Source organism: Colossoma macropomum, unplaced genomic scaffold, assembly GCF_904425465.1.
Source record: "Colossoma macropomum unplaced genomic scaffold, Colossoma_macropomum, whole genome shotgun sequence".
Taxonomy (NCBI): Eukaryota; Metazoa; Chordata; class Actinopteri; order Characiformes; family Serrasalmidae; genus Colossoma; species Colossoma macropomum.
Genome location: NW_023494796.1, coordinates 26763904 through 26776114, shown reverse-complemented (window position 1 = coordinate 26776114; position 12211 = coordinate 26763904). Strand labels below are relative to the sequence as shown.

The window sequence follows — 12211 nt, the reverse complement described above, 5'->3', positions numbered from 1 at the left end:
AACAAAAAAAGGCAAGACGATGTAAAGGAGTATAAAACAAGACTAGACAGATCTCAATACTTACAGACACAAATGTGGTACAGATTGAAAATTTAGAATCTGCACTTCCACACAATTTTTCCACTCATTTCACCGAGCTACAAGTCAGAAAGTATTCATATACAATTACAGCATGATTTAATCATCACCAGCAATAACTGCAACTTCTAAGGGTTAATAATAACCAGGTGTCTTAGAGCAGGAAAGCAATCTTTTCCTTTTCCAGCTGTCTGATTCTTCTCCGTCTTACCTGTCTGGTTTGCTGCTCCACAGAAAGCAGAGGGAGAAGACAGAAAAATGGGGGTTAGATTAGCAATAGCAGGCGTTATTAAGATAAAACTGAATTTATTCTGCACCAGTGCTGTTCACGCTACGCTGGACAATTTCTTCTTTTTTTTCTGGGGTTGGGAGCTGATGTTCTGCAACTCTGTCCTTTCAAAGCTTCCTTTTTTCCCTTTTTGACAGCAAAAGTAGACACAAAAGTAGAAATCATTCGCTGCGTTTGTCAGATGCGTTCTTCGTTCCTTTTGCCGCAGACGTATCGCTCAATTATGCTATCCAAACTAGCAGTTTGTATTTTTGAACACTGCAATTTCTTGGCAGGTGGATCCACTGGAGCTTCTTTGTATTCATGAGGAAGCGTGCCTCACCAACGTCTGAATGCATGGATGCTTTCCCTTTTCGCTACTTTTATGAAAGAAGAAATGAGGAAAATCAAATCTGTTGGAAAAATCTGTTCTTTACAACTGTGGAGCTGTTTCTTTGAGGAAAATATCTTCAAAGCTTATGAAGCCTTCGCCGAGCCTTCCTCCACAATGTACATTAAATAGTGAGATTAGTTTCAGGTATGAAGAAGGTTTGGAAAGATGTGACTGGTTATTGCCAGTGTTTTTAGCATTTTAATAAGTACATCGATATGTTCTCCAACTCAGAAAAGAGTTAGCTTCTATCAACTTCTAACAGTCACATTAAAACAATTAAATTAGATTCCTCGGAATGGAAGGTGTAGAAAAAATGTACTGTTCTTGCTAATGTTTTACTATTTTTTTACTATTTTAATATGAAAGTATAGTATAGAAGTGTCCCATTCTGGTCAAATATCTCCAGTGTTTTTAGCATTTTGGGATTAGCATTAATTCTCCAAGTAGTCGTTTCTACTAAGTCTTCTACCACAGTGTGAATAATAGTGAGATTAGATTATGGAGTATGGAATGTATAGAAGAAACTGACTGGTTAGCTCCAAAGTTTTTAGCATTTTTCGGCATTTTGAAAAGAGCATCAGAATGTTGTCCATCTCAGAGGAAACTTGGCTTTAATCATGTCTTCTACCAAAATTTGAATAAATTAGCAGAATTGAATTTTGGGGTATAGAAGAAATCCATTCTGGTCAGTGGTCTCCAGTGTGTTGTGTTGAGATTAGTATCAGCACGTTCTCTGAGAGGTTCTCCGAGAAATGCTTCATTTTTTTTTTGCAGTGAGCAGATCGTCTCAAGAACTGTAACACAGATAATGTCAAATCTGCTGCTGATGCTTTTTTTTCTGAGGAGTGTATGAATCTATGAATGACTCTACAGCTGCTGTTTAAATCTGTCATCAGTAGACACTGAGGATTCCAGTATATTTTGGACCCTAATGTAAGTGGTGACCTCCTTAATGCCAGCGTAATGCTCCTGAAGCCAAGTATCACACTAGTTGATTAAACAGTATAATACATAAAAGTGGCGTGAAAGCTCAAGCACATTTGGTCAAGTTTATGTTTTATGTCATAAAGACAAAGAAAAGAAGAAAAAGTTTGGGAACCTCTGCTATAAAGTGTCCATTTGTTACAATTAGGGATGCATCGAAATCATTTTTTTTTTCACACCGAGTAAGAGTACATGTTTTTTGATACTTGCTGATGCCAATACCGATACCATACTGAGTAACCTACTTAGAAGTAGTAGTTGTTCATGTAAATGACTGCAATGTACCTTAACAGTTAAATCATTAAAATCTAAAATTTAAATAAAGTGCATTAGCTTGCTTTGCTACATTAGTTACCTCATCAAGTAGCGCTGCAGTGGAGCAGAGCGGGTTTTGTTCCAGGTCAGAAAAGCATTTCTGAACAGCTGTGAGTAGGTTTCACAATATTGATCTCTTCACTGGTCTCTTTCATTAACAGTCTGTGTAGCACAGTGATAGCAGAAATCATATCCAATGCTAGTGCATGTGAAGAGCTCACTTGTGGAGTTTTACATCTTGTTGGACTTTCTGATTGGCTGAGTTGTAGTTAAATGTCCTCTAAATGTCCTCTTTGATTGGTTGAGCTGTAGTTAAATGTCCTCTAAAGTAGTGTAATTTTGGAAATCTTGTTCTTTGCTAACACTGTATGTCTGAAGAGACCAATGATTTATTTGCTCACACTGTATGAAAACACTCTGTCTGATTGGCATGCTATGTGAAATGTAGCCCCCACAGACTGTCTACAGACAGTTACCAATGGCGTTTCATTCAAAACAACACGTTGCGTCTCTAGTACCAAGCAAACACACTGAGAAACTGTGCTACAGCAGCTTTGCTAACTTGTGCCACACAGTGCACTGAAACTAAACTGGGTGGTGATGTAACTGGGTATGGTCATATCAATAAAGCTTAATTAATTAAATTGATGTAAATCACTAGGACAATATCTCTCTACAGCCTTTTTTACAAACACAAATTTAAAAAATCAACATATTCCCCTTTATACTTTGCAATTTTATTCAGTCAATCAGAGTAAAGTTGCATATACGGACTTTGTGTCTGTAAATGTGGATTTCTCTGCCTCTGTTCTGCTAGCCTACTTGTCTCTACACATACTGGGGAAGTGGTTGTGATCATGTTTGTGTATGTTTTAAAATGGAGTACAATTTCCCTAGTTCCCTAGTTACTGTTAAACTGTTAAAATCTAAATGGTTAATAAGGTCTATTAAAAAAAAAACAAATCTCCAAATGTATCCATTTATCATGTGAATAAGTAGGTTAAGAAATCGGCTTAAGCTGGTTTATGACACACCCACATATACACATGAGCTGGGTGTGAGAGACAGACCCTTAAGCACTGTCATACACACTCACAAACGCACACTGACACGCAGCAGAACTTTCCACAGCCATCTGAAAGATCAACGCTGACAGACCGCCTTTCAACCCCACCAGCGTTACTGAGTGTGGGTGTACAAAGACAGGAATAGACCCCGGCCACAGTGAAGGATCCTCTGGGTAGAGCTGCTTGTCCGGGAATATTATTGTATGTGTGCGAGTAATATGAGCACAGCGCAAATAACTGTTAAAGTAAATCTTACAGCGCATGTAGACCCGATTTTCTCCACCCAACACCAACATTCTCCACCAAACACCAACATTCACCACCAAACACCAACATCTTCCTCCGCACATCATCATTATACACCAAACATCAACATTATCCATCAAAAACCAACATTCTGCATCAAACACCAACATTCGTCACCAAACACCCATATTTTCCAACAAACACCAAATGTTTAATAAAACCAAATGTTAGGTTTGACATTTGTATGGTCAGCTTCTCTTCTGGAACCTTTTAAGCCAGTGGTCAACATTAGGATCATGGTGTTTGCTAGAAAAATATGGTATTTGGTGGATGTTGTTTGATGGAGAATGTTGGTGTTTGGTGGACAACGGTGATGTCTGATAAAGAGTGACAGTGTTTGATGGGGTATGAGGGTGTTCACTACAGAATAATTGTGTTTGATGGAGAATATAGGTGTTTCAGAATGGTGTTTGATGGAGAATGTTGATGTTTGGTGGACAACGGTGATGTCTGATAAAGAGTGACAGTGTTTGATGGGGTATGAGGGTGTTCACTACAGAATAATTGTGTTTGATGGAGAATATAGGTGTTTCAGAATGGTGTTTGATAGAGAATGTTGATGTTTGGTGAAGAATGATTTTGTTGGAGAATGTTTATACTTGGTGGAGAGCAATGGTGTTTGATGGGAATGATGGTGTTTGATGAAGAATGCTGGTTTGTGGTGGATAATGATGGAGTTTGATGGAGAATGTTGGTGTTTGGTGGAGATTGGTGGTGTTTGAGCTAAACAGTTATGCTAACACTGGCCCTTTTACTATGGTCAGTGTGTCATTTTATACATTTAGGTGCACAGTGATGCATCTACAGCTACCGAATGTGTTCTGCCCTTTCTCTCTTACCTCTTGTACAGGAGGATAGCGATGACTATGCAGATGATGAAGACTACAGCCAGAACAGGGCCCACAACCCAAATGAGGCCCTCTTCTTCATCGATGATGGGCTGGGGGTCAATATCAGCAGACACCACCGGGTCAGAGTAGGGACTGGTAGCGTACATAGTCTACAGGGGAACACACAACAGGAGACAAGTTAAAGCAACAGTTTGGTGAAAAATCTGATTTACACTATTTTTATTCCAAGCATGTCTGATGATTACCACTTTAGATCTGCACTGGCTACAAGGCTTATGTAGCTAACCTTTACAAAAGTGGTTCTTCAAAAAGTTCTTCAGTAAAAACCCCAAGAACCAATTAAATGCATAAATGATGGTTTACGTGGTTAAATGGTTCTTCTCTACGATGGAAAACCTGTTGTTTATAGTTCTTTTTTTAAAAAAAAAATAGTTCTGTATAGGTGGGATATAAGTTTCCACTGCTTGTTAGCTACATTCAACTAGAACCTTGAACTGGAGGTTCAAACTTCTGAATTTCAGAATTAAAACCAAACAGTTGAAGAAATCACAACATACCAAAAAGAACCAGGGATCAGGAAATTTGATCACTTCATGAGTATAACAGTAATCAAACTCACAAAACATTACATTAAAGTTTCATCTAAAAAAATGTTAAAGTTTGCCAGCACTTTAAGTATTCTGCGTCTTCAGATAGTAGATATGAAAGGCTTTAACAAGGTTTGATTACTCTTAAATCAGACCAAAGCAGACTCAGACACCATATCTAATTCTGTTGAGTGATCAGTGGTTTGATTTATACACATGCTAGTTTCCATAATGCAAACAACTACAGACTAATTTACTCCTCTTTCTGAACGCTCATGTTTACTAGAAGCAAATAAATAGAAACATCAGCATGACTCGAACACTGAAACACAAAACTGACTTTACACTACATCAGAAAACATGAAGACGCATCATATAGACAGAGTCCAACTCACTGAGGTTCAGCTAACTGACCTCATACAGGAAATACTAATGTGTTTCTCTTACTGCTCTCCCTTCTTCCCTACCTCTCTCTTGCCTCTCGTTCCTTTCTCTCTCACACTTTTTCTTCTATCTTACTTTTCTCTCTCTCTATCCTTTTTCCTTTTCTCTTTTTTCTATCTTCCTTATCACTCTTTCACATATCTCACTCTTCTCTTCCTCCTTCTCTCTTTTACTGTCTTTGCACACCCCTCTCTTTCTCTATTTCCTCTCTCTCTCTCTCTCTCTCTGCAGTGCAGTAGATAAGGTAGATAAGAGTAGATAAGGTTGCTATTAAAGAGAAGGCAGTTATCGCAGCATTCCTTAGAGTGACAATCCTCTAGAGAGAGAGAGACAGAGAGAGAGAGAGAGAGAGAGAGAGAGAGAGAGACAGAGAGAGAGAGGGGAGAGAGAGGAAGAGAGAGAGGAGAGAAAGGGAGAGAGAGAGGGAGTGAGAGAGACAGAGAGAGAGAGAGAGACAAAGAGAGGAGTGAGAGGGAAGAGAGATAGATAAACAGAGAGAGAAACAGGCACAGAAAGAGAGAGCGAGAGAAGCCTGTGGGAAGCAACCTCTGCCAAGTCTCTATGGATTTTCTCATCTGACTGGAACATGTAAATCCTGACATAAAAAAGATCTCTCCATCAAAAGAGAAAGAGAAAGAGAGAGAGAGAGACAGAGAGAGAGCATGACACATGATATTTCGGTCTGGATGTAAAATGAAAAATGGATGAAAAAAGAAAGGAGAAGTTGTTGGAGAGGGGATGCAATAATAGTATTAATAATAATAATAATAATAATAATAACTATTTATTTTTGTTCATTTAGCACTTTTCATTGTAGTTATAAAATCTCAAAACAAGCTTTTACCAACTGAGCTGTGAGAGATCCTAAGCGTTTGCAGTAAGCCTGTCACAGTTGAACAAAGAGCAACAGTTCAGTAAAATATGCCAGAGCTCTGCCATCAAGAGCTTTAAATGGACATGAAGAGGTACACCTGTAAAACTATGAGTGTTCAGCACTCGAGTTCAGCATTCGTTTTTTACACTGCTGTAGCTGACAGCAAAAGTTAGTAATATTTACCTCTTATATAGTGGACCAATGCGGTAGCTGGCCAGTAAGTGGAAGTACAAGGTAAGGGATTCTAATAAAGTAGCCAATGAGTGGAAGTACAAGGTAGGTGTTTCTAATAAAGTGGCCAGTGAATGGAAGTACAAGGTAGGTGTTTCTAATAAGGTGGCCAGTGAGTGGAAATACAAGGTGGGTGTTTCTAATAAAGTGGCCAGTGAGTGGAAGCACAAGGTGAGTGTTTCTAATAAAGTGGCCAATGAGTGGAAGTACAAGGTAGGTGTTGGTAATCCAGTAGCCAGTGAGTGGAAGTGCAACACAGGTGTTTCTAATAAAGTGCAAGCTCACGTTTTCAGAGATCTCCAGCACGGCCAGAACGAAGAAGATGTATTCATGTCCGTTAAGGAGCTGCTTGTTTTCGAAGTCTCCGTACATCTTGGTGTCTCCCAGGGTGAACTCCGTGGGCAACTCTTTAAAATACGCAGCAATGTATGGCTTAGGCTCGACCTGTCTCCGGAACCGCAAAACGCCACTCGTCCGGTTTATCTCCTTCAAAAGCTACATGAGACAAGAAGACAGAGAAAGAACATGAGTTGAGATTTGTTTCGTTGACTAATCATTGGTTTTATATTAATTCTGCCATCAAACCCACGCTTCACCTACAAATTAGTTTTCATAGCTCCTGTTGTTAGGTTGGATACGCTTTAGATGAATGCTGGCAAAAATTCCACTCAACCTAATGAGAAACTGTAGTGCACAACTCAGTTTATATCTATATCTATGTATAATATGTAGGTATTGTGATATAAACCGAGTTCAGTCAGGACCATTTTATCAAAGAAAACATTTTGCCATTTGCAGTAAGTTAAATTTGGTGGTGTGATCTGTTCTGGGACATCCTGCCTTTCCATGCGCATACATGTAAAGCCCAAGGCAGGGGAAGCAGCAGAAACACCTCCCCATAGGACACAGAACAGAGCAGGCATCTATGACAACAAACAAGACACTGATTAAGACAGATACAGCGTGAAGAAGGAGTTCAGGTGGAGGCGGGTAGTAAAGTGGCTTGCAGAGGAAGTGGCGAGAACGGGCTGGCTAAAGTAGCTTAAAAAGGGCCCTGACGAATTTAGCCAATTGTATGCATAGCAGGCCATTAGCTGACCTGCCAGCTGATTGAGATCAGCTGATAATAGCGGGTAAGTTAAGACTGTGGTCTACCTGAACTAACAATATGCTCGGTTTGTTTGCTACAGTTTCTCATTAGGCTCTAGGCTAAGCACACTCTTATTGGACTATCCTCCCATTGGACCAATCTTATCCAGTTAAATTGAGGGAAAAAAAAACATATATATATATATATATATATATATATATATATATATATATATATATATATATATATGTATGTATTTATATTTATATATATATATATAAGGACATTTATACAGAGAGTAGATAAAACAAGAACAAACACTCTCTTTCATATATACATTTAAAGTGTATCTTGCACACTATTCCCCACTTTTTAATCTTCTGTACATCTTTACTGATTACACTGACTCTGTGCTCTGATTGGATAGAGAAGAAAAAAGCAGTAGCTCTTCAGATCTGTATCATGTTTTCATTACGCTCTCTTTGATCTAACACTTCCATACACTCTTCTACGATCTGCAGCTTTTTTGAGTAACTGAGCAGAACAGCCATTTACACTCAGAGGTCTGTTAAACTCAACCACATACTAAACTCAGAAACACAGACAGTGATTCTACACAGTATGAAACAGGTTATATTTGTGCTTCAGAGGATGGATGGGAAAACATAAAAAAAGAAAGAAAGAAAGAAAAAAAATGAAAAAAGCAAAGAAATAAAAAAAAAATAGAAATAGAAATAAATAAATAAACAGAAAAGGAGAAATTAAATAATATAGGGAAGAAAGAAAAAAAGAAAGATATATAGGTAAAGTATGAATGGTAGACAAAAGGACTGTGTGTGTGTGTGTGTATGTGTATGATAACGTCTTCAATCCTCTCGGCTGAAGTGACCCGTCACATCGCGCTTGATCCCTCTGCCCTTCACACGACTCCCAAAACACTTCTGAGCACCAATATTGACAAACTAATAAACTGTGTCTGTCCTTGAAGGTGACTCACTGTCTTCGTCTTTCGGTTGACAAGCTGTCCAACAAGACGCAAGCAATTACAGCCTCAGTGCTTATCAATAGGCAGTACTTGTTTGCTTTTTCATTGAATAACTTGGTATATGTTTGAGATTTAATGAGGCACCAGAGATTCAAACTGACTTCAGGCACTTGTTTCAACATCATCTTCGGTTTGCATTCACCCTTTCAATATCCTCTACATTGTATGCGCTATCAGTGCTACTCTGCTAATAATGCAGAGAGCAATATTGTGATAACAACTATCGAACAAAACAGTCTGTAACCCTTTAGCTAATCAGAGTTAAGGGTGGGCGACGTGGCAGAAACATAACATCATGATACTTGATACCTGAAGACACAATATATATCATATTCAAAGTTGGAACTGACAAAATGCACCAGCAAAACAGTGCTGGCACAAAAACTATTATGAATACATTTAAAACAAACAAACAAACAAATAAATCAATCAATTAATGAATATGATGTCAGAATGAGCTGCCATTCAATTAGTTACTTGTAACTATGCAGTTTATGCAGTTACTGTATAATGGTAATTGTTTACACGCTCTCTATAATTGGTATGAATTTAAATCCAAGTAGTTGTTCAGTGTTGTAGAATTACTGATCAGACTTATCATATAGTCAGAAAAGAGCATCAGAATGTATTATAAATCCTAAAGTCTGATTGGTTGAGCTGCATTCAAAGCCATCATAAAAGACTACATTACTGCACCAAGTCACTAAAAATGGAAATGGAATAAGGGACAAATATCTGAACGTAATGCTAGGCTGATCAGCTAGCTAACAGGCTAAAAGATGATAGCTTATAGGCTAAACAAACCATATCACAGACTGAACTGAAACAGAAGGTGTAGAGAGTACCGACTATATCAATACAGAAGACTAAAGAATGTGACACTTCAGTGCTTTTCACACTTTAATTGTCTGTGTTTCAGTTCTGCTTTATGCCAGATGTAAGAAATAAAGGCCTCTAGAGTCAGGCATATATTTCAAAATATACTTGCATACCTGTTCTGTGCATATATTTAAGTATCAAACATTGGACATATATGCACAATATAGGATCATGTTTGCCTGATACATGGTTGAATACGTTCGAATACTCTACATATGTTGTTTAAAAATAATTTTATTTAATACTAGTTCATTTAAACGTTTCAGGGAATAACAGTTTCGTGTTTTAATGGTTTTATTGCATAGCTTACAACGTACATGTTTTTAGAATTTAGTTTTGCAGCTATTACACTAATTGTAACTAATAAAATGAAGCCAGTATATAAATAATATATTCCATTCATATTTGATTTTTCTACCTCATATTGTTAAATATATGTTACGCATATATGTTAGTACATGTTGATATATAGCTGAAATATATGCCCCATGATTTAAAAATGTGCAGCTTTAAATAAGTCGACGTTTTCCCTGAGTTGCAGTACTTGAGCGGGTTTGCTGTTCAGCCAGCTGACTCCGCCGCGTCCATCTGATTGTCTATAAACACGGAGCTACACGACGGAGTAAGTTAGTTATATCAAACCCAGTGTACAAAACTACACATAGAAATTTTTTTTTGCTGCAAAAGTTAACAAAAACAGCCGTTAGCGGACCATGTTTGGTTCATATTGTACATTCTCCTATAGCAGGCTGGCCGTTAGCTACTTTATTAACGTTACTGAACCGATTTTCACCATATTTTGCTATAATCCTCAGACATAGATTAATCCAGGTTGCACGGACTGCTCTCGGTAGCTTTTATATCTTTAATAACTGATAGTGTGATAATCAGCCGTCCGGACCAGCAGGAAAGTATTCAGTCTGCACCTGACGTTAAAAACCAAGTTTATCCACCAATGTGTGAACCACTTCTAATCTTAATACACATTAAAATAAAAATAAACCCCCCAAACACAGAAGGACGAAGCTTAAATTGGCTTCCTATCAGCCAGCTTCTTGTTCCGAGTTTTCTCGTTCCACCTTAAATGGTGCAGCAGTCACTTTCTGGTGCCTGGAGCTGCACCATTTAAGGTGGAAATTCGAATAAGAAGCTGGCAAATAAGAAGCTAAATTCAGCTTAGTGTAAGAAGGTGACAACGTTAATCTATTATGAAAATCTACACGGATTAAGGAATGCTATAATTTACCCAGCTACAAAGCAATGACCATCATTTGTAAATAACTACTAGATAAAGTTAGGATCCCCTGAATAGACTATTAAATGAAATAAGCTTAATATAAAAACAGAGGAAAAACAATCACATCAACAGGTTCTCTGTGCATCACCAACCACTCGACCATATCTACACATAAACATCACAAACAATACGCATCACACAAACATGAGCGTGAATCACTCCGTTATACAATCCTATCTAACTTTCTGAGCGCAATATTCTTAAAATAGCATAATTTTGGACAGTATCTTTCTGAAACTGCCGCTCAGTAACGGTACTAAATGCAGTCCAGCAGCGATGTTGACCGCCCTAAAATGGCGGTGCCGTTGACGTGCCTGACTGGGCCCAACGCGGCATCTAGGTATGTATATCTATGGCCCGAGCTAAGCTGCTGTGCGGCGGTTTAGGCTAAGAGTTTTAGCACACCGGAATCGGGACGGGTACGAGCGAGTCTCGGCAACTGAGATTTCGGAAAGAAACATAAGGGCAAATTCTACCTGTACTGAGACAGATTCCACCAGTACTGAGGCAGATCCCACCTATATTGAGGCAGACTGTACCCGTATTGAGGTCCGAGCCGTCACCAACGCTCCACAGCAGAGGCGGGAAGCGCGCGCTTAGAGCAGCTTCTGGAAACTTCGGAAGGCTTCAAAACCCGCCTGGTAAGTAAGTTAAATGCTTGGTTTATTTGACGTACCAACATTTTTTTTTCCAGTCAGACACTTACTCAAACTTTTTTTGGTAGATCTGGTAGTGTTGAACTCCTCATATGGTAAAATGAAAATGAGCATCACTTGCTAACAGTCAGTTAGCTCGCCATTATCTGCTGTGGTAGTTAGCTAAGCTAGCAAGTCACCTCTGTTAGATGAATGTTTGCTCTCACAAAATAATAAGAGAAAAGTCTGTTTTTTGAAATACCATTTTATATTGTGTCGAATTTATATACAATTTGTAATAAACTGGTGTGTAAACATTTGTTAGAGTTGTTAACCTAGCTAACTAGCAGGTAAGTTCCAACAGAGCTCTTTTAAACATTCGCCCAATGTTCTCTCCTCCTACAGTCATCCATCTGGTTCACTACTGATCAGGACTTACAGCTTGTCCCAGGTGCTTTCACTTATAGGACTGTTTATATTATTGCTCCTCCTAATATTAGTATATGTCGTATTATAACGTATATTTTATGCATTTAAGATGTATTTAGAACTTTTTTTTTTACTTTGCAAAACTGTTGCATATAAGCAATAGAGCTTTCAAGGTTGTGAGTGAAAGACATAGTACATTGGTATTCACAATAACATGCTCCTTCTTGTATTCTGTTGCATATGCCTGTTCTTTTTCTTGTTGATTTGTATATTTTTAATACTGTCTACTTTTTGGATTAACATATTCTCATCCATATGTTTTGTTTGGTGAGTGTTCCTGTCTAATTTTGCTTACTTTTTTCTTCATTTTTGATGCAGCCATGAAGAATCCACCTTTACAAGCCGCAAGTGACAAAGACATTGACCAGAGACCTCCA

At 38.2% G+C, this 12211-nt stretch overlaps 1 protein-coding gene across 1 annotated transcript in view; it reads right to left on the bottom strand.

The window, feature by feature from the left end:
* Positions 1 to 12211, bottom strand: part of LOC118816675 (receptor-type tyrosine-protein phosphatase delta-like) — a 701473-nt gene that overhangs the window by 63771 nt on the left and 625491 nt on the right. Inside the window, exons 30-32 of the mRNA XM_036583195.1 lie at positions 6685 to 6894; positions 4252 to 4412; positions 290 to 301 (exon numbers count right to left, since the gene is read on the bottom strand). Of these exons, the coding sequence (XP_036439088.1) occupies positions 290 to 301; positions 4252 to 4412; positions 6685 to 6894 (383 nt within the window). The remainder of the gene's footprint in view (positions 1 to 289; positions 302 to 4251; positions 4413 to 6684; positions 6895 to 12211) is intronic.